The sequence below is a fragment of the Phoenix dactylifera genome, chromosome 1 (genome assembly GCF_009389715.1).
Source record: "Phoenix dactylifera cultivar Barhee BC4 chromosome 1, palm_55x_up_171113_PBpolish2nd_filt_p, whole genome shotgun sequence".
NCBI lineage: Eukaryota > Viridiplantae > Streptophyta > Magnoliopsida > Arecales > Arecaceae > Phoenix > Phoenix dactylifera.
In genome coordinates this window covers 26,739,136-26,761,254 of record NC_052392.1, presented here as the reverse complement: position 1 = coordinate 26,761,254, position 22,119 = coordinate 26,739,136, and the positions used below count along the sequence as shown (strand labels likewise).

At 37.9% G+C, this 22,119-nt stretch overlaps 1 protein-coding gene across 8 annotated transcripts; it reads left to right on the top strand.

Moving 5' to 3' along the window:
• The first annotated feature begins 1,338 nt into the window (after positions 1–1,338).
• Positions 1,339–16,425, top strand: LOC103722286 (protein ROLLING AND ERECT LEAF 2-like). 8 transcript variants are annotated; one of them, XM_039130838.1, is made up of 8 exons: positions 1,339–1,595; positions 1,727–1,788; positions 3,002–3,073; positions 3,167–4,312; positions 4,457–4,531; positions 4,816–5,030; positions 6,011–6,234; positions 15,272–16,425. In XM_039130838.1, the coding sequence occupies exons 4-8, from the start codon at positions 3,190–3,192 to the stop codon at positions 15,948–15,950; spliced, it is 2,316 nt and encodes a 771-aa protein (XP_038986766.1). In that variant the 5' UTR covers positions 1,339–1,595; positions 1,727–1,788; positions 3,002–3,073; positions 3,167–3,189; the 3' UTR covers positions 15,951–16,425. The 8 variants fall into 8 exon arrangements, with proteins under 8 accessions (XP_038986766.1, XP_008811000.1, XP_008811005.1 ...); XM_008812778.3 differs by having other exon boundaries at positions 1,713–1,788; XM_008812783.3 differs by lacking the exon at positions 1,727–1,788.
• Positions 16,426–22,119: the final 5,694 nt, after the last annotated feature.

Below are 22,119 nucleotides of genomic sequence, written 5' to 3'. Positions count from 1 at the left end.
TGCCTTACTAATCATGGCAAATTTAATCATTGTAGAGCAATGATTTTTTTTTCCTAATTTAAAATCAACAAAGAAAGTGGAGTAGAGATGACAATACGAACTACAATAACTTGTTGCAATAGGAACTACAATGATTAAACTTATTTAACAAGAAAATAGAGCAGAGATGACAATAGGAACTTCAATAAGATACTATCTTCCTCTAACTTGTATTGCCTAGCTATGTTGCTATGGAATTAAATTACAAATTCATGAGAACGTTAGTTGCTCGCCATTCCAAATTCATGAGTCGCAAGTTAGTCATGCAATTCAAAGTTACTAAAGGGCTTATTATGTGTCTTACCATTTCTACACTTTGCATAAAGATCATATGCAATGCATGATATTGACTTTAATGGTATTCTGGAGTGCCTTGTACTAATATCAACATAATATATTTTTAGTCTAGTGCAAGAATCTTGGATATTAGTACTAACTTTATGCTGAATAATTTTGTATATCATGTGATTATCCACTAATATAATGCTAATACAATTAAAACAACATTTATTTATCATGGATGTTGGCAATCTAATTTTGAGATCGTAAAAAATTCAATATCAAAATTTTGGTAATTTAAATGAAATCATACAAAAGTTATATCATAAAATGTCCTATTTTAGTAGGTTTTTGTATATCTTAAATGTAAATGGATAATCTAAATTTTTAAAAACCTAAAATATTGCATATCACAAACAATATTCTTTATTAAAGAAAGCTGAATGCTACTCGTTACCGATCCACATAAATCATACGAGCCGTATTGTTTGACAATTCTATTAGACGACATAGTTGCATATATTATACCATGTACACCATGACAAGCTACTATCTTGTAAGTGATTGAGCACCGAGCACCGCTTGTAAGAGATAAAATAACCAACTCTAAAAATAAAAATGAGCAGAGCAACAATCAATTCATGGTATATTATTGTAAATATAATTTCATTATACCTCCTATATATCGAAAACATGAAGCTAGCACTCATAAATCTCTTTGTGTACAATGATGTAGGCCTTTATATATAAAACCTGAAATTGAAGTGATACCACACCAAATGTTATCTATCTATACATAAACTTGGATAACATATGACGTGTTTATATTTAAAATCACAATGTCCATCATGGAGGTTTTCTTTAGCGAGCAATAAAAAATTATAAATACACCCATCCTCACGTATTTTCCAAAAACAAGAAAAAGAAGAAAGGAGAAAGAAATGATGAGGGCATATGCGGCATTTAAGCAATCCCAAGGGCACCATGAAACATTCTCATGGGCATGCATAGGATCATTCCAGTCTTATTCTAGGGGCGGAGAGAGCATCCTCTTCCAGCCTAAAAAGCTTTATTCTAGCGGAGGGAGAAAGAGAGGAATCCATACACGCTCTCTCTCTTTTCCCTTCTTTTTCGCGACCCTTCCAATTCCTCCTCCGCTGCATGAAATCCATCTCCATCGCTGGAAAACTCGCTTTTCACCGTCCCCAAATTCTCTCACTCTGTCTCGACGAGATCTCTTCTAGAGAGGAATCTGTTACTCTGTAGTTCGGCCTCAGGTAGATAGCATCTACTACTGATTTGGATCGATTTGTTTTAATTGTTTCAGAAGTTGTCAAGCTGTTTCTTCCCGTGTTAGTTCCCGTTTAAGTGGTGTTTTTGTTGCTGTTTACTAGTTTTCTATGATTAGTGTTTACAATCTGACGCTCGGAGTCTTTCATCCGGTGACGAGAAGTTGAGGGAAGAAAAAAGGTATTTTTTATTTATTTCTTTTGTTTTGTCGGTCCGAATTTTTGTGAATTGGGCCCACGAGCAATTGAATTTCTTGTTTTCCTCCGAGGAATGAATTTTCCCCCCAATTTTTAGTTTGTTTTATATTTCTATCTTTTTATTAGATTCATGGGCAAGCTGAATAGTTCTGATGGACTGAGGTGATTTGTGTTTAGCTATTAATTTATTCTGTGGTTTTTATTTAGTTTTTTCTTGTGACGGTTCAATTTTTGATCTCTGTAAGATTTTCTTTTTTTTGGGGGAATAATTCGAGAGTTAGAGTTGGGAAGTTGTTTTTGGAAATTAATATTATGAGAGGAGATGGAGTGTGAGTTAAATTTTCAGGTGGATTTAGTATGTTGATCTGTTCACTTTACCATGCGGCGGATTAAGATCACACTTGTTGGCCTTGTTTTTTAAGTTTCTTTTGATTTCCAATCCGGTTTTTAAGTTGTTTTTTGTTTCGGATTTTTGCTCCTTTTGCGAGGGATGAAGAAAATTATTTGACAATTTGAGGGTGCTAGAACTGTTGATTTTTCAGAGTTCTGTTTCTGAAAATTGCAAGCATTTTTCATTGTTCTCATATGAGATGTATCTTGCTAGTTTAATTTCTTAATTATAGAATCTAGATTTTGGAGGTGGGATATTTTTTTATGCATCGGGCGAGTTATTCGTGCAGCATTGTTTAGGTGTTGGTTTTTGAATATATGCGCACGAGATTTATGAGTAAGTTTTTATTGCTTACTTCACATTAATTTTTTCGCTCAGCACTCATCTGTTGGCTTGCTGAGTTGTTCTATGTGACTCGAGGTAGTGGAGTAGGTGATTAAATTTTGGAAATTTTTGTTATTTAGAGTTCTCATTTAAATTCTACTGATTTCCCATGTTGTGTATATGATTTCTATTTTCTTTAGCTTCAGTTGCTTTGTAGAGCCAAAAGTTGGGAAATTCAGGTTTCTTGGGTATAAAGCTGTGTCTGATTTTTTATTATCTACATTAAATTAAGAATCTTGGTGTTACGTAACACCCCTCCCCACCTTCTATCTTCTTCTTTTTTGTTTTAATGTAAAGTGTATCTTTTGTTAATACTATCATGATTCTATGAATTATGGTCTGCTTCATAAACAGTGATGTGATTTGTTGTAAATATGGACTATATTTGTTAACTTTTGCATCTGATTAAACCCTGCTGTAGGTTTTACTGCTTGTGTTTCACTGGATCCATACTATCTTCATGGTTTAAGCCGTAAATATATGATTCTAAGCTGTGAGTCCAGCAATGCTCTTTTCTGAAATCTGCAGATATATCTCTGTGCTAAGTTTGAAAATTGAATTGCCACATTCTGGAAACCTGGTACAGAGTTCTCGGTGTTTTTTCTAGAAATGGGAGTTTCAAGCTCTAAAATTGAAGATGAGAAGGCCCTTCAGTTGTGTCGAGAAAGGAAACATCTTGTTAAACAAGCCATTGATGGAAGATGCTCACTTGCAGCTGCACATGTTTCTTATATTCAGTCTCTCAAAAATACCGGAACTGCTTTTAGAAAATTTGTAGAGCCTGAAGTACCTACAGAGTCTTCCTTGTACACGTCAACATCTGCAACACCGAAGCCTCTTGCTTTAACTGATAAGTCTATTTTTCAATTTTCAAACTCATCTCCATCTCCCTCACAGCATGTGGATGTAGGTGAATCTTTTTCTCCAGTTCCTTCGCCTCGTTCTTCAGGACGGTTTCATGTTAATCATATGAAAGCGGGCAGGAGCTTTTCAACTACTGTTGAGGAAAAACTGCCCATCCCTGTCATAGCAACCCTGCAGTCCTCCACAACTCCAAAACACCTTACATCTCAGTCAGATGAGAATTCATTGCTTGAATCTCCATCGCCACCACCTGGTACTCCTCCATGGGATTATTTTGGTCTCTTTCATCCTATTGATAACCAGTTCTCATTTCAAGATGGGAGGGGGTTAAATTTTGGTTTGGACAATGGTGATGATATCAGACGTCTTAGGGAAGAGGAGGGAATTCCAGAATTGGAAGAGGAAGGTGAAAAAGCCTCTACGAATGGAAGGGATGATTTTGTGGATTCAGAAGACGATTTTGACCAACAATCATCTGAACCATTAGTAAGAATGTTTAGAAACAGAAATGTGATTCAGGATCACCATTTAACAAATGATTCTCCTGCCATTCTATCTGTGGAAAGGGTTGCTTCAGAAACTGAGAAGCAAAATGGGGAGAAGAACTTGCTCACCAATGGGAAGCATGAGACCGATGAAACTCCAGAATTGACGCCATCGAAGATGGCATCTTCTGCAGTTGCACTTCATATTAATGGGAAGGTGAAGGAACCAGGTCCAGAAATTAAATTTGGGTCAAAGGACTTATTGTCATGCATGAAAGAACTTGAAGATCTATTTTTTAAAGCTTTTGACTCTGGAACAGAAGTTCCAAGGATGCTGGAGGCAAACGAAGTGAACTTCCGCCCTCTGTTTCCTGAAGAAATAGGTCAGTATTGTAGAGTGTTACATAAACGTTTATGCACTTGTCAGCATTGTAGCAAGTGGCTAAAAATAAGTTTCACTTCTTCATGAAACCTGGCATTGTTGTTGTTATTGGCGTAGGGCTTCTAACATGAATTTCCTGAAACAGCACACAGATCAAAGGCATCTATATTTCTCACAGCTTGTTTTGCTTGCTGCAAGGAAGAAGTCCCTCGATCTCAGGGTAGGCTTTTCTTCTCCTTTATTGGACCATGGTCCTCTCATTTGAATATTGATTTTTTTTTTCATTTTTTCTTTTTTCTTTTACCTTTTTTAATCAGTTATGTCCTATTTCTGCATCAGAGAAGAGTTGGGATCTGTACTTGCAAATTGTGTCCTAATTTCAGCAGTTTGGTGCTTTATGCATACTGCAGTTGTCTGTTTTTGTGCTAGAAATTTCTGGCAATGGTTTAACATAAAATATCACAAGTCCTGATCATTGTTTTAATATCTTGAGGTCATATGCAGTGTCTTCTTCAAATGAGATAAAGTACTTAACGTGGCATAAGTCTGTATCATCACTCTCTTCATCCTCCAGAAACCCTCTTGGTGCAACATCAAAAGAGGATATTGAGGACCTGAGCAGTAATCTCTTCAGCAGCAGATATATGAATTCAGGCAGTCATGCATCAACATTAGATAGGTTGTATGCCTGGGAGAGGAAGCTCTATGATGAAATTAAGGTAAACTTTCAAATTATTGTTGAATTGCCTTTACTAACATGTTATCATATTCTGACCCTTCTCTTAGTGTTTTATGGATCTTCCATTTTATTTATTCATTTTACATCTTTTAATCATAAATACCAAAAATAACAGAAGAGCAAGGTATAACTGTGAAAGTTTTATATGAAGTGTCTTCTTTCTGCAGTAGAAATATAGCCTGCTGAATGACAGTTGTCTTACTAACAAATTGTTGTTGATTCAGTCAGCTGCCAACAGGTTTTCTTTGTACCAATCCTTTTTCACACTGTAAAATTGAAACAAGCCATTAAGCTAAATTGGAGGTTCTTTGGTGCTCATATTCATATATCTGGTCCAATTGGTTCCATTCATTTAACATAACTTTGTATACTTGAATGCTGGCAGTTAATTTATTAATGTTAATAAACATAAGATGATTTGATGAATTGCTACAAGTACTTTTGTATTGGCAGTGCAATATCTATGTATATGCAGAGGCAAAGAAACTGGAAGAATGAGTAGATGCATAAAGGTTCTTTGGAGCATCTCAGTTTTAATCAATAAATATGCATTTTTGAATCTTGTATCCAAATTCACACTGCACGGCATCTACTATTTGTTCTAAAAGAGTCGATTGTTGGTTGGTAGTCATGCTCAGGCACATTGATCAGATTTTGTTCTGCTGTTTCTACTCCTTGAAATGTTCCACAAGAGTGTAGCACTTAGCTCATTATTTGATCTGGAAGTCTTGAAGATCAACTTAGTCTTGTGCTAGTTCATGTTTATTCGATGGGGCTTCCAAATGTCTTGTGTCAGAACCATTATCATGCTGCTTATAAATTTATTTTTTCATGTTTTGTACAATTTTTTTTTTTTTTAATCTATGGAGCAATTATGGGATAAAAATGCTGCCTTCTTATATTATAGTATGGCTACTCATTTAGAAACTCTGAAACTTATACATCATTATTCTATGTCAGGCAAGTAGTATCATTCGAAGGGAATATGACATGAAGTGTAGACTACTTAGACATCAAGAATCCAGAGCAGAGAAGCCCGATAGTATTGATAAAACCCGTGCTGCTGTTAAGGACCTGCACTCTAGAATTCGGGTTGGAATTCAGAGAATTGACTCCATATCAAAGAGAATCCAGGAATTAAGGGACAAAGAGCTCCAACCACAACTGGAGGAGTTAATTGGAGGGTATGATTCTGTTGCCACTTATCAATGTAATTACATATTTATTTGTACACTAACATGAAAGAAAGACCCTTGTGCATACACTCGTGCATTCAGATATGCATGTTTAATTGCACACGTCATCTTCTTGATCACCAAAGTTCCTCAGTTTTTTTGGCTACTTTATAAATTGCTGTGTGAGTGGCAACCTAGACAAAAGAATTAACTTTATGGTTATGTTGCTTGAATACTGGTTTGGTTGTCCATTTTATTATTAGATTCTCAAAACTCCTAGAAATAAAGTGAGAACAATGATATAGATTTGGATGTGCACGTACACATGCATTTATCTACTTTCAAGTTGAACATAAGGAAGATTTGGAGTTATTTTCATGTAAACACATTGAAATAGATTCTGAGTAACAAATCCATTAGGGGACATAAATTATGATTAAATAAAAAAAAACTATCTGTTTTCATATTGCTATGTCTTATAAGCAATCATCCTAAGCATTGTCTCATGATTACTGTTTCTAGGTTTTAAATTTATTAGGTACCTTCGTAATCGTATTATACTGAGTTAAGCTATCAAAAGTATGTGGATAATGGACAGTCTTGAACTCTTTAAGATCTGATTTCTAGATTTTTGAGATTTTCTTACCATAAATTTCATCATCTTAGTGAACCCAAAAGAATCTTAATATACCAGAAGGAAGTCGATAAGTCCAGTATCAGTACTGCAACTAGGTAGAATTAATCTAGGAAGCTTGAATTTTCAGGAAGTAAGTGGTAGTTGAAAGAAAGTTTATTCAAGGGTGATATTCCTGCATGGTAGTGATTGTGAAAATCTACATGCTCCATGAGTCACGCCTGTACCCTGTTTGTCAGGGCCTTCCACTAGAGATGGAGCCTGCAAGAAGTATCTTGAGATGGGTTTTGAGCATTCCTCAGAATTTTATTCTAGAATAGAAGTTTCTGGGTTCTGATTTATACCTTATATTTATGCCCTTCTATAAAATATATGAACAGCGACCACAGACTAAATATTCATGACTTCATAAATAAATTAAATAAGTTTCTGAGCTGTGCAAACGTATGTTAATCTATGTGCTCCAATGAGAATGATCCTTACGAGAGCTAAAGTGAAAAAAACTAAACTTCATCAGGAAATTATGGTCTATAATGATCAACCTATGCCTAATCATTTTTAAACTTAATTTGTGATGACTAAGCATCAAAATGAATCACCTGCAGTTATCCATCACTGTTGACTCTTCAACCATGACGATGTTGGTTAAAAAGCCAAAATTCTACATCAAATACACTAGACAATTGTAGAGCATATAGCAATAGCACGGGGGTAATTTGATATACGAATGGAATATGGAGTGATGGAGTTCTTCGTCTTTCTAGTTTTGTTTTTCCCTAAGATAATTGTAAGATTTACCTTCATGAGTGGTGTTTCTGGAAAAAACCCTTTCATCAGTCCACAATGACAACACAGTCTTCTATAAGTTGAAAAGAGGGGACTGCTTGCTCGAAGTCCTTTTGTCAAGCATTAGTTGCATTGGTTGGATATCTCTTGCCTCGGTCCCCAGTTACATTTTTTGTGCTACTTAAGTCTTGTATACACTGCATCTTAGCTCATGATGACACCTGAGGCACACGTGCATATTCAACCACATAGCAAGGCCAAGGCACGATAATGATGAGGGGCCTTGAGCCGAACCTCTTGAGCTAGTGATAAGTCGGAGGCTAAAGTACTAACACCGTCTAGAAAAACTGCCCGAGTCAGTTTGAAGGTAGCTCAGCATGGGATTTGTCGCTTCATAGGCTGAGTAAGGAGAGCGTTAGCTAGGGTAAGTTGAATAACTTTTAAGGGCAGGTTGAATGAAGACCAGCTATGCAAGTTTGAGACCGATCAATTATGATTATTTACTGGAGCCATCTATCAATCTTGTAGATGGTATGAGGCCCGGAGGTTACTAGAATGTGGATAGTGGAGGACTGTTAGTGCCAGTTACTAGAACTATCAAAAGAGTGGAGGCTGGATGGGGACTGCTGTCACTGGAAATGAGCAGTTACCTTATTGTTTGTCATGTTAAGTATAACTAATGGGATGTAACCTGAAACTTGGACCCTTCTACCTATCAAATAACTCATTAGTGTCTTTATCTTTATCTTTAATTTATCCTTGTATTTATTTTTAATTTTCTTGCTTTAGTTACCTATACCACGAGACCTGGAGGTTGCTATAATCTGGATAATGGAGGACGGTTAGTGCTAGTTATCAAAACTATCAGAAGAGTGGAGGCTGGATGTGGACTACTATCACTGCTTATTGTTTGTCATGTTAAGTATAAATAATGGGATGTAACTTGACAAATAGACCCTTTTGCGATCAAACAACTCAATAACTCATCCTTATCTTTACCTTTACCTTTAATTTATACTTGTGTTTATCTTTAATTTTCTTGCTTTAGTTGCCTAGTTCCGCTCTAGTTTTGCCGTAGTTGTAGTGTTGTAGCCCTAACTGCATCCCACCTCCTCCTTTTTTGGGCCGGCAGTATTACGGTAGTGAAAGTTCTAAAGATCAAAGCACTAAGGTCTGCACTACCAACCCTTCACCGTATTTTGTTTCTGGTTATTCGACGTTGGTGGCATGCCCGAGCACTTGCTCAAACTTGCTGGGGGACGCCCGCGCCGTCCGATCCCCTCTACGGAGGATTTCCTTGCCAACAAGTCTATTCTACCTTTGCATAAGTTCATGTTCAACAAGAATCTTTTACTTCAGTAGGAATAGACCCAAACCATGAGAAGAGGATTATAAATGTTGATGAGTTTTGGATCTTTGAAGGGCAGAATAAATCTGGAAAGATGCAATACAATTAAAAAGAATGGAAGTGAAGAAGGCATGAATATAGACGAATGAGTTAATTCTATTTAAGAATGATAATTCTATATACATGTCCCCACCATATTAATGCTTTCTGTTGTAAAGCGTGTATCTAGTCGAACAATCCTTATTTACTCATTTAATTAAAATATTCTAGTCTACAAAACAAGTGAGAGTGAGATTAATGAACAAACTAGTATACTAATGCAATCTAGAATATTATTATTTTTAAAATTCTTACATGTTGGATACTTGTATTCTGAAACAACACTATTGACACTTGAAATCATTAAAACATGATGATAATACCATTCCATATCAATTCCTAGCTGCTGCATAGAGGTGATATACCTGACATTACATTTGAGAAGAGATTATGCCTAAGCTATCGTGCTATAAGACACTTCGGCCATCTAACTATTTATTATATGTACATAATTTTTTGCATAGAGACATGCTTATTTACAATACAAACGAGTTTGTTTAATAAATTTTTTAATGGTTCCTGTGTCAAATTTCTTTGGATACGGCAACTTCCTAAAAGATGTTAGCAACATCCAATTGACATGAATTAGACATGAAATTAATTAGAATCTTGTTATTGGATAATACTAACAGTTAACATGTTATTCTTATGTTAATGTTGAAGTTTTAAATGATGATAATGTTAGCTGAGGATTGTCTTTCAAGAGTGCTTGTTAACTGTTTCTTAATGGATCTGTGACAAGTGCCAGAGTCTTGGATATATGTTTCCATGTACAAGCATATGTATGTTTTTTTCATATTTAATTAGGAGTTGTTGACAAGTCTAGACTGATGACACATGTGAAGTTATCTGAAGGAGTTTGATAGGACAGCGTTTAGAGGATCTGACAACAGTGACATTGTTATTTTGTTTAAGCAAAGGTTGAAAGCTCAGTGTCAGTTTCATTTGAGCTTTTCAATTAGAGAGTTTTGGTGTTTTCGGTACTCTCAAACCATTTATTTTAGTTTCCATAAAATATAAGATAAAATAAGAGAAATAAAAAAAATAGATTCAGTAAATGAAACATATTTTAAAAATTTAGAATAACTTTTATTGTTTGGAATCATTGAATACACTGTTTCATCATCTTGAATTGTGAGTCCGAGATGATAAATTTCAAAATTATATTGAAACCAATAGGAATGCTAAAATTCATGTTAGTCATCAATGTACATTATGATATATTGTTCAGTTGTTTGGTAAATATACTTATCTAATACGTGACTCTGTAAATGTTTGCAAGAGTAGAATACACAAGCATAAAACTGCATATAAATATGAATTTGATATGACATTTAGTGTCATATCAGGAACCAAGTAGTGACAAATAAATTATAATTATTTAAGTTTAAAATTTTGTGACTAAGAAATAGTTAATTGCTGCTAGTGATGAATTCCCCTTGAGAGTTTTATATAAATATATGCTTAATGTCTTAGAAGTTATTTTTAGGGCTCCATAACAAGTATTTTTTCTTTTGAAAGCTCTCATTCTTGGCTCATAAATATAGGAAATTAAATTTATGTCACCCATGCAAGTTGTTAAATAACGTTAAAAAAACTCTAATATTGCACATGTTTTATACTATTTTGGTAAATCTTGCCCATTTCTTAAATGGTTTGAAATATCAAATTAATTAACGCAACCAAATTATCATATTCTTCAAGGGAGAAAAATTATCATAGAAATGTGTACTTCATGGCAACCATGGGCCAGCCACACAAGTCCCAGTGACCTGAGGGAGGAAGAAGTATATGTGTTGCCTTTTTTTTATGGGAAAAAATAGGAAACCATAGAAGATATGCATGAATGGCATATGGCCTAAATTGGCTTGAAAATTAGTGATGCGTAAGGTCTATGGTAATGAATGGGGAAGGGATGCCCCTAAGAGCCAAATTGGTGAATGGGTCTTCGTTTTCCTAATCTAGAACTTCGACAATGTCGAATGCCTATTGTATAGGTATTTGTGTCACTAGTACCCAAAAAAATAAAAATAAAAATGAAAAGTAAATAACATAATTGGTGTTGCTGAGGAAAGGTTTCTGTGACTGGTAAGAGATCAAACCTGAAGGCAAGCCATATAAAGGATGCAACGTTTGCTATTTTTATTCGCTATCTAGAAAAATTGTGCTATTGTTCCATACACTATTTGTCTATTTGATGGGTGAAGACTGACCGAGTAGGCTTTTTCTGTCTTAGAGGCAGATACATAGAACTCCAAGTAATGACACTCCTATTTACGCTTGCAACTACTGATGCATTTATTGCTTTCTGGGGAGCTTGCATTGCAGTGAAATGGGCGTGCCTTGCTTTTCTAGATGGCTAGATGAATTGCAATAACATGAAGATAAAAGAAGCATGCCTTGAAATGTAAGCAAGACAAATCAAAGAAAATGTTCGTTAAAGTAAACTTTCAAAAATATGCTGAAAAATGGAAATAAAGAAAAGCAAAGATGATGTAGTAAGCCATAATCAGTATTCGGTGGAGTGCCTACCCATGCTTGGGTGGAAATTCTAATCAGATATTTTAAAGGGCATGCCCTTGAGCTCTAGCTCTTGTTCTTGATCTCCCATCATTGGCTCCTTTTTGGACTTCTCAAAAGGGCTGGAAGAAGGGGCTTCTCCAGCATGAGGGGTTTGCAATTTGAAAGTAAAACAGAATGAAATGCTTTGGCCTCAGTGTTCTTCTTGGTATGCCCATGGTTACTTTTTAGAGGATGGAGATTGGCTGGCTCCTAGAGTTTTATAAGACTTTGAATTAGAAAAATAAGGGAAGTGTGCACTAGCTTTCTTTCCTTCGAGTGGAGAGTTTATATAGAGGTCAGATGGGTGATTAGATGGTTATAATGATTTTTCAACATGTTTCTCGCTATGGTAGGTATTAATCCTAGGTACGGGGGAACTTGATTGGTGGATTAGGTTGAGCCTTAAGTTGAAAGAGTTGCAGGGTGGTGATTAACCTAAGGCTAAGATGAGATTGACATAGATGGAATTTTGGATATATAGACATAAAAGGAGGGAATGAAGGTTGAGTATCACAGCAGTCAAGAAAAATGTGTAGTAATGGGTAAAATATATGAATGTGGTAGGGATAAAAGATGAAAAATCTCATTGTCTGTATGTATGCCAAGCTTTTCACATCAGAAGAGGGTTAAGGTTGCATGAGAAGAATTGTCTGTAATCCTTTTCTCCCTTGGGACTGGATATGCTTCAAAAAGAATAGTTGGTGGTGTCAGATAATAAAAGGGAATAAAAGTTGGTTTGGAGTTAGGATCTTTCCTACCCTCACATTAGGTGCATGACAAAAGCATCAGACACCAAATTGAGTGTTCAATGTGTGTTAATGTGGGGATAAATTGGATGTGAGATTAGCGCAGATAGAAGCAAAATTTCCATGGTCTAATAAAAAACAAATCTTACGTGATAGATCTAGTGACTGTCTAATTGAGGACTTTGGGGTTTGCTTTAGGAATAGGAGGGTAGTTCTGGTATTTTCATAATACATTTTACTAGGACAAAGACCTAGGTCAAAGGTGCTCTGAACTAGTGTAAGGCCAAAATAAGCTGACGTTTACACAAAGTCTGGGGAAGGTTTCCAATGGTTAGACTAAGGTTGGGTTGGCCTTTGGAGAAGTTTCAGCTGACTAACATATTTAGATTATTTCTTTGAAGGGCAGTAGACTTTAAAAAAAAAAAGTTCCAGCGTACATTGTGCTATGTGAAAATTGTGGGCTGTAAATCAGTTCTCAGAAAAAAAAAGAGCTCGCTGGATTGATGCTCTATTCTGCTGATTTTCAGGAGCTTCAAACAACTCCCTGCAGGTAAGATGCATGTTAAGTTGGAGGATTCATATTATAAATTGTGGCTCTCATTAGCAATGTGATGTCAACTAGAGTGATCATAATTCAGACGAGTTTACTTATAGAATGATAAAATATCAGAGTTGACAATTAAATAAGCAACACTAACTAAACAATTATTGCATTCCATCCAACTGGCTTGGCTTAGCATTCAATCAAATTGTCCCTTTCCTAAAGCAAATCAATCATATGCTCACTTCTATCAATTTTTGATCTTTAATTGTTTAACTTCCCAATTGTTTGGGATTAAAATAAGAATATCTCACTTCCTTGGTTCATCATCATCCAAATGCACTATGCCATTAACATTTGGTCAAGTACCATCATTGTAATAAAAATTAAGAATCACTAGGCATTGATAAACAACCTTGTTTTGTTTCAAGATAGAAGCTATTAATTCACTTTACATCTGAAGTGAAGTCCTTTGAGATTGGCACGATCCATGGACAAAATCTTATTAATTTGCATAGCTTTACGCTTCATTTATACTGCTGCCTTCAAATTATAGAGAAATGCATTTTTAGTTCTATTTGATGAAGTCACTTGTGCTGATTAGCATGGTAGCAAGGAGTGATGTTGATCCATGGATATAGTTTGGCTTGGTGATAGGAGTGGTCTCACAGTTATTGAAAGGATTGCCGTATCCTTTGGAAAATAATTGTCAATTCATCTCATTGCACAGTGGCTTTGCGGGAAACGTCAACATATAAACCCACTTAGATTGTCCAATTTCTACTGTAAATTTAGTTGGTTCTACATTTTGTTAACTATCTTCTTTTCCATTGTATTGCCGTCTACATGAGCTGATAGTTGCTCTGTGCCTAAAGTAACTGAGAAGTAAGAAGATATGTAATGCAAAATTTAAATATTTCCAGAAATCATAGAAACATTTTTCTGATTAGGCCTCTTGTGATTGAGAAGCAATGTCCTGAGCAAATTATTCTTCTTGCATGTGTTTTTGTTTTCCATAGATGCATCCCCTCAATATATTGTTCTGTTCCTTGACAAGGTTTTCATCTTCTTAATAATTATTATTGAAAATTGGAGTTCTTTTTTCCTTATGGAAGCAAATGTAAGTTCAAAAATCACAGAATTCAGCCTGTCCAGGACATCATTTAGCAGTATTATATCAATTTGTTATTTAATCAGGACAACCATGTTTGTATGTGCACATTATCAATTTAAATCGCGAGAAAACCTTTAAACAAAGTGACCCCTAATGCAGTAATGCAGAAAACAGTTCACAAGGGGAAAAAAAGGATCGTTGAATAGTTTGAAATATGTCATGTTACTCTAGTTGGCATACAGTTGGTATAAATTGTTGGCACTGGCCAGCTTGTCCATGCCCTATATGCATGTATGGCATATTATTTTGCAGCGTAGAGTAGTCATGCATGCATACCTGGAATAACTGGGGAAATGGTGGAGCTTTTTGTTGTTCAAGCTATTAAATTTATATCTCATGATGATAGAAAGGATGGTATTGATCCTGCTAGTTGTTATGATATTTTATACTTATTTGGCTAATCTAATGGTTGTAGAAAAACTTCGCTTCCTTTTTCCTTTGGATATTGAAAAATAATTTTTTGTTTTTTTTTTTTGTAAAAACCTATATTTTTGAATATTTAAAAGCAAGTCATCATTCTAGGTGTAAACTACATGTAAACATTTTAAGCCACTTGAATATGCATAAATTTATGGTCGCCCCCTCAGCCTCTACATCACTGGGTTTCTTTATTAGTTATGACTTTCATGGACCAAATGCTCCTTGAATATATTAAATTTTATTAGGGGCGGCAATCGGGTCGGGTTGGATACATGATAGATGAAAAATTTGTCAGCTTAAACCCAAGCTATTTATTAAATAGCTCAAAAATATAGATCTGAACCTGACCATTTTATTAAATAGGTAATCTAGCTCGATCTACAATGGGTTGAAACATGTTAAACAGGTTAAATGGTTAAGCATTGCCACCTCTAAATTTTATGCTTCTGTAGTTATTTGTAGAGATTGCAATTGTTGTGTGGAGAAAGGAATGCTACATCTTTTATTGATGCAACCTATGAATTTGGCATCCCTGATCTCCATGCATTAAATGCATAGCAACTAGACCCATTTCATGTATTCGTATACTTTAGTTTACATGCATCAGTTGGATCCCGAATTTATTTAATGCTTTTAGAACAAATGCTGTGAATAATATGACTCTGATGCTTCACCTCAATTTTGTTTGTCTATTGCATTCAGTATACTGCAAGTCTTAATCCATGTCTCAATGCAGCTTAACACAGATGTGGGTAATGATGCTTGACTGCCACAAGAATCAGTATAGCATCATCTCAGGCTCATGCAATAATGGCAGCACCAAAGTCTCAACTAGGTCAGAATCTCATCGTCAGGCCACTATGCTTCTTGAGCGTGAGCTGAGTTCTTTGTGTTCAAACTTCACAAAGTGGATCTCCGCACAAAAATCTTACATAGAAGCCATAAACGGGTGGATTCACAAATGTGTATTCCCCCGAAAACAAAAGTACTCGAAGAGAAAGCCAATAGAGTTCGATCCAAAAAGAGATATCGCCCCACCAATATTTGTTACTTGCCAAAACTGGTTGGCCCTACTGAATGAGTTGCCAATGGAAGAAGTAGCGAATTCTCTAAAAGATCTGGTGACAGTGACAACCCGTTTCTTGCCTCGCCAAGAGAAAGGCCATGAGAACTCAAAATTATCCTTAACATTCTCCCGGAAGACAGGGCAAAGTGTTGGCCTCGAAGGAGACATTGACAGAAATGAATCCCCTGTGGATTGGAGTCTGAATTATGACAGCTTGCTGTCAGGTTTGGCGGGCTTCTTGAATCGGTTGAAAACTTTTGCTGAGTCATCAGTGCAGGAGTATGAAAATCTCCAGAAGTTCATCAGCGCAGCTCATCTTAGATATGAGAACAGTGGGTTGAGGATGTGAGTGTCCTCTGTTTCCGAAAGTACTTGAGAACCCCAAGGAATGAAAATAAAAAAAGACAGCTGGTTAATTATGGTTCAATAAGTTGATTGCAGGTGTAAGCCAATGAAGATATTGGAGAGGGGGACCCACTGAACTGCTCCCTTTGTAAATTTACTTGGGAAATAAATGGTCTTTTGGTTGGTGATTTGTGGAGTTTGAAAATAAACACTAGTGAGGCGAATTTATGTTTTGGATGCAAGTAGATGCTGCAGACTAGTCTAGTTAGATGTAGGAGGAAAGGATGGGCTTTCAGGTTTATTTAGAAGGTGTATTTTTCCTGTTTCTTTTTTTTGATTATCATCCAGAGGGTGCATTAATGAGTGGGTGATAAAACATGGAACTTGTGCGATGTTATTAGATCCTGCATTGTATACATGTTCAGAAACTCAAATACCTAGATCTTCAATAATATGTGCATTTTTTTTGTCCTTCATCATGACTATGGTGCAACTTATTGGCTTTTGAATTTTTTTAGTGAATATTAATGAAAAAAATATAGTATTCTCAATCGTCTTGGTGTTGCCAAATGGAACTGTTTGTGGGTCAAATTAACAAAATAAGTGAGGGAAATAATAGTATTTTATTCATTAGTCTGTTGAGTGGTTGGCTTGACAAAAAGAAACCTGCTGCTCGGCAGGATTTGTTTGCTTTGCTCCACGAGGGGTAGTTCTAAATACACCCCCCCGATTGCTCAGGACACCCCCCAAAAACCAAAAAGAAAATACCCAAACTAACCTTTAGTGTAATTACCATATTGCCCTTGAAATTTTCTCAGTACACCCCCCTTCCTCCTCCTCCGTCTCCTCCTCCGTTTCGTTTTGAAAAGGAAAAAAAAAACCACCCCTCAAACCCCCCTTAAACCCCTCGATCCATTTACATCGTTTAGGCGATCTTTGAAGGAGATTTAAGCCCCATTCGAAGCATGGACAAGCAACTAGTGATTTGGGACGAAGAATCGGCCGCAAAGGTACGTGTTCCACCTTGTTTCGAAAGTTTTTTTTTTCACGGTTCGTGCTCCGTTCGGCACTGGATCGCCGAACAAAAGGCTTCTGTTCGGCTGCATAGTGCCGAACAGAAGCCTTCTGTTCGGCAACGCTCTACCGAACAGAAGGCTTCTGTTCGGCTGCACAGTGCCGAACATAAGGCTTCTGTCCGGCACTCTGCAGCCGAACAGAAGCCTTCTCGTGCCAAATCGCGTGCCGTGCTGAATTTTGTGCCGAACAGATCCTCTGATTCATTAATTCTTGGTGATAAATTATTTTATATGTAGGGCTATGCTACAACCGAATCGAGTATAATTGGATCAGAATTTGTACTGGATTACACAAGCGAATTTACAACTTACGAGGTATTATAATATATTGTGCAATTTTGTATTAGTTTAGCGAGCTATTTTTACAACTGTGTACTTACATAAATTGTTTAATGTATAGATCTTCAAGAGTAGAGAGGACTTGTGTAATTGGTGTCGTGAAGCTGGGAGGCGAAATGGTTTTGTTGTTGTAATCAAATCATCCGATGCAGGTACCATTTCTAAGAAACCCAGAATTACGTTAGGTTGTGAGAGGGGTGGGACGTACCGAACCACAAAAGAAAAGCGAATAAAGACTGCCTGTGGGACAAAGAAGTGTGGATGCCCTTTTGCATTAAGAGAAAAGAAATTGGATACTGCGGATGATTGGATATTACTGGTCGTATGTGGAGTGCACAATCATCCCGCTGCAGAGAATCTGGAGGGGCACTCATATGCAGGGAGATTATCTGAGCAGGAGACGGAATTGTTAGTGGATATGTCGAAGAGTTTGGTTCGTCCAAAGGACATATTATCCACATTGAAGGAAAGAGATGCCCTCAATGTTACGACTATCAAGACTATCTACAATGTACGTCAACGGTTTAAGGTTGCAGAGAAAGCCGGGAGGTCTGAAATGCAACATCTATTAGGTAAATTATCAGAGGCTAAATATATTGAGTGGCATAGGAATTGTACTAATACGGATGTTGTGCATGACTTATTTTGGGCACACCCTGGCAGCATTGATTTGTTCCGTGCATTTCCCCGTGTGTTGATAATGGATTGCACGTACAAGACGAATAGGTATCGTCTTCCGCTCTTAGAGATTGTGGGGGTGACATCTACTGACATGACATTTTCAGTTGCTTTTGTATACTTAAATTCTGAGGGGGAAGAAAGCTATACTTGGGCATTAGAGAGATTGCGCAGTGTCATAGCTGATGATGTTTTGCCTGAGTTGATTGTTACAGATAGAGACTTGGCTTTGATGAATGCAATTCATAGAGTATTTCCTACTGCTAGACATTTATTATGTAGATGGCATATTAGTAGGAATGTTTTGGCCAAGTGCAAAAAAATTTTCGAATTGAAGGAGAAATGGGATAAATTTATTATGAGTTGGAATGTACTAGTGCTGTCCTCCACGGAAGACGAGTATAATGATCGCTGGAGTGCACTGCAGAGAGAGTTCGGTACCTATCCAGATGCACTACAGTATGTGTCAGATACTTGGCTGAGCAAATACAAGGAAAGATTTGTTACGGCGTGGACTGATACATGCAGGCACTACGGAAATGTGACGACAAATAGGTATCACAAATAAAGACTCATTTAATTTTAATTTGCCTCAATTCTTATATCTAACTTTTATTTGTTTACTAGGGTCGAGAGTGCACATGCAAAGCTCAAAAAGCAGCTTGGATCAAGCCAAGGAAGTTTCGAGTCATCTTGGACTAGAATACATGGATTGATTGAGTTGCAGCACAGCTCCGTTAAAGCCTCATTGGAGAAGAGTTTATTGGTAGTGCAGCACAACTTCAAGCCAGCTGAATTCAAAGAGTTGCGAGGTTTCATATCTATAAGTGCGTTAAATCATGTCCTCGCCCAATCGAAACGAGCCAATTCAGTTGGGTTTGATGATTCAAATTGTGGGTGCGCTATTCGACGCACACATGGTATACCATGTGCTCACCAGATTGCGCGGTACAGGGTGGAAGGTCGGCCCATTCCTCTCGACTGCATAGATCCTCATTGGAGGAAACTTGATATTCTGCCTACCCCCCCCCCCCCCCCGTGCAGCCAATTCAGTTGAGTTGTGATGCAGAGTTAGATTTGATTGCGCTACGATTCAAGAAGTTAGATGGGGCTTCTCAATTGCAGATGATCAAGAAGTTACGAGAGATTGCAAGTCCAGATAGTACACCTCTTTTAGAGCCTGCAAAACGGAAGACCGGTTCACGTGGGCGCGCTTCACTGAAGGTTGATACGTCTACTCGACGTGACCCGTCTGCGTTTGAGTTGGTTCTATCTGGACAGGATAGTTATTCACCTGGTGTTGAGAAAGTTACCATCCGCAATCCATCTACTCAGATTCAAAAGAGACGGCCCAAGCAAAAGGTAAGTACCAAATATTTATTTCCTTACAATAGGTATCACAATGTCTACGGGACGGTCCGTGCCGTGCCGGTATGTCATGTGCCGATACGGGACATGTCGGGACGTGCCGTGCCGAGATGTGCCGATACGGGACATGTCGGGACGTGCCGTGCCGAGATGTGCCGATACGGGATGTGCCGTGCCGAGATGTGCCGATACGGGATGTGCCGTGCCGAGATGTGCCGATACGGGACATGTTCTGCCATTGTTACATATTTTCTATCATTTGATATTATTTGCAGGTTTTTCGTACTAGAGCCCAGTCACATACGCCCATTATCTATATTGATGCTATTCCTTCTGCCTTGAGACCATACATCCAGCATATCAAGGATGTAAAAGCTGATGGGAATTGCGGATTTAGGGCAATAGCTGACTTACTGGGATTTGGAGAAGATGACTGGGTGCGTGTTAGGAAGGATTTATTGCAAGAGTTGCAATGTCATTCGGACCACTATCGCACATTATATGGTGTGGAAGGGACGATTGCTGAGATCACTCATGCATTATCATATTATGATGATTGTCCACCATATGACAGATGGATGACTATGCCGGACATGGGTCATCTTATAGCATCCTGCTATAATGTTGTCCTATACCATCTCTCGTTGCAACAATGTCTGACCTTCCTACCTCTCCGTTCTGTGCCAGTACCTCTTCTATCCCGCAAAGATATCGCTATCGGATTCGTAAATGGAAATCATTTTGTTGAGGTACTACGTTCACAACACTTGCGAATATTTAATTTTGCTTATTTAATTTTGCTTATTTATAATTTTGTAGCTATTAATATTTTTTTATTTCTAATTTTGAAGGTGGTCTTGTTGCCGGGACATCCCGTTCCGCCAGTAGCGACCAACTGGCGAAAATATCATCTTCCTTGTGCTACCGGATGGGAAAATTCATATGAAGCACGGATTCAACAGTTCAAAGAGAGCATCTCACCTAATGTTATAATTAGCGAGACAGTAGAGTTAGATTGATTATTTATATATGTACAATTTTTGAAAGTTGTAAATTTTTTTGGCCTCTTAGAGTCATGTACTGTGAAACTCCATCATCAATATAAATCAAAAAAATATCTGTCTTCGCATTGTTAGATTGATTGTTATGTGCACTGTTATATTTGTGTAAAATAGAACGGGCCAGGCTTTACAAAGATTACACGTAAATGTACCAAAAATATATATTTTTCATTAATATCAACAGTTTCAAATTACCCAAAAAAAAGTCGAAGCTACATAATCAAAATAAAGGCTCCATCATCAATCCCTATGACGCCGTCGTCGACGCGTGTACTGCTGTACGTCCGAATGAGAGGGTGCTGGATCCGAATGAGAGGGTGCTGTACTCGGGCCAGGCTCATCACCCAGAAGTAACTGATGCATCTGACAAATAGCATGAAATAGGTGCCCGGCACCTAGTGACGTAGCCTCTGAGGGACCCATCCGTACAATGTCGGTACTGATACCGAGTGCATCTGCAATACGCCGCCGGTGCATGTCAGCATCATCATGACCTCCCCTAGCTCCAGAATGAGTACTCGAGCGCAGATGAGGAGGCTGAACTGCAACGTGCGTGATACGGAGATACCACTCCATGTATCCCGGTACGCTGTCTGATGGCCGGGTAACTGGGTGGCTCCTGCTCGCCTGGCTCAGCACGTGGTCCTCCCACCGCTCCCAAAGCTGATCCATATAGAAGTAATGTATCCGGTACGAGCCTGCTGTGGAACCTCTGTTGGCTCGCGTAGGGGCTAGTGGCGCTCGAGGGATGGTCTGAATACGACCAAACTGTCTAAGAACCCTTTCTGGATGATAGGGTTCTACGATATCAAGGCACTTGATGGAGCCACTAAAAAATGCGACGGGTATATATGGGCGATCTCCCCGAAGCCGATGATGGGGATCCCAAATAACCTGTAAAACAAAAGGTCCATTTCAGTTTAATACTATATCGCATATTAAAAGTACTGACAAACACAAGCAAATGGTAATATGATACGTACCTCATCGATGCTCAAAAGGTCCAATGACTCACGTAGAACCACTAAATGGTCCATCGTGGTACGGGATGGAGTACCGGGCATCCAGCGGTGCACGCGGGGACTGGCATCAGTATACTCGAGCGACGGGTGAGGACTGAGTGCTGGAAAATGCTCATAAATCCATGCCTGCAGAAGCGTCATATAACCACTGATCTGCCTCACTGATGACCTCGACGCAATCCCCAACTGCCGATACAAATATGCTAAGGCAGCTGTACCCCAGGCATATGTGCTCACCCTATCCAGATCCCGCAGTAAACACAGATACGCTATAGGCACCCTGGTCCCACTCTTATCAGCAAAGAGTGTGCAGCCTAACAAAAATAACAAATAGGCTCGTGCTGCACACTCTATCCTCTGCTTTTTGTCTCTATCAGATACAGAGTGAAACTGAGTCCTCAGCCACTCCATCCTCACAGACTGACCGCGCGATGACAGTACCTCCTGACGCGCGTCTCCAGCTGACACCCCCAACAACTCCACAAGTAGCTCCTCAGCATCCCGATCACTCATCCTCTCAGGAGAAACTGATACTGAGGAACCTGCGACAGGAATCCCTAAAATGGCGGATACATCATCCAACGTGATAGTGATCTCGCCAAATGGTATATGGAAGGTGTTCGTCTCGG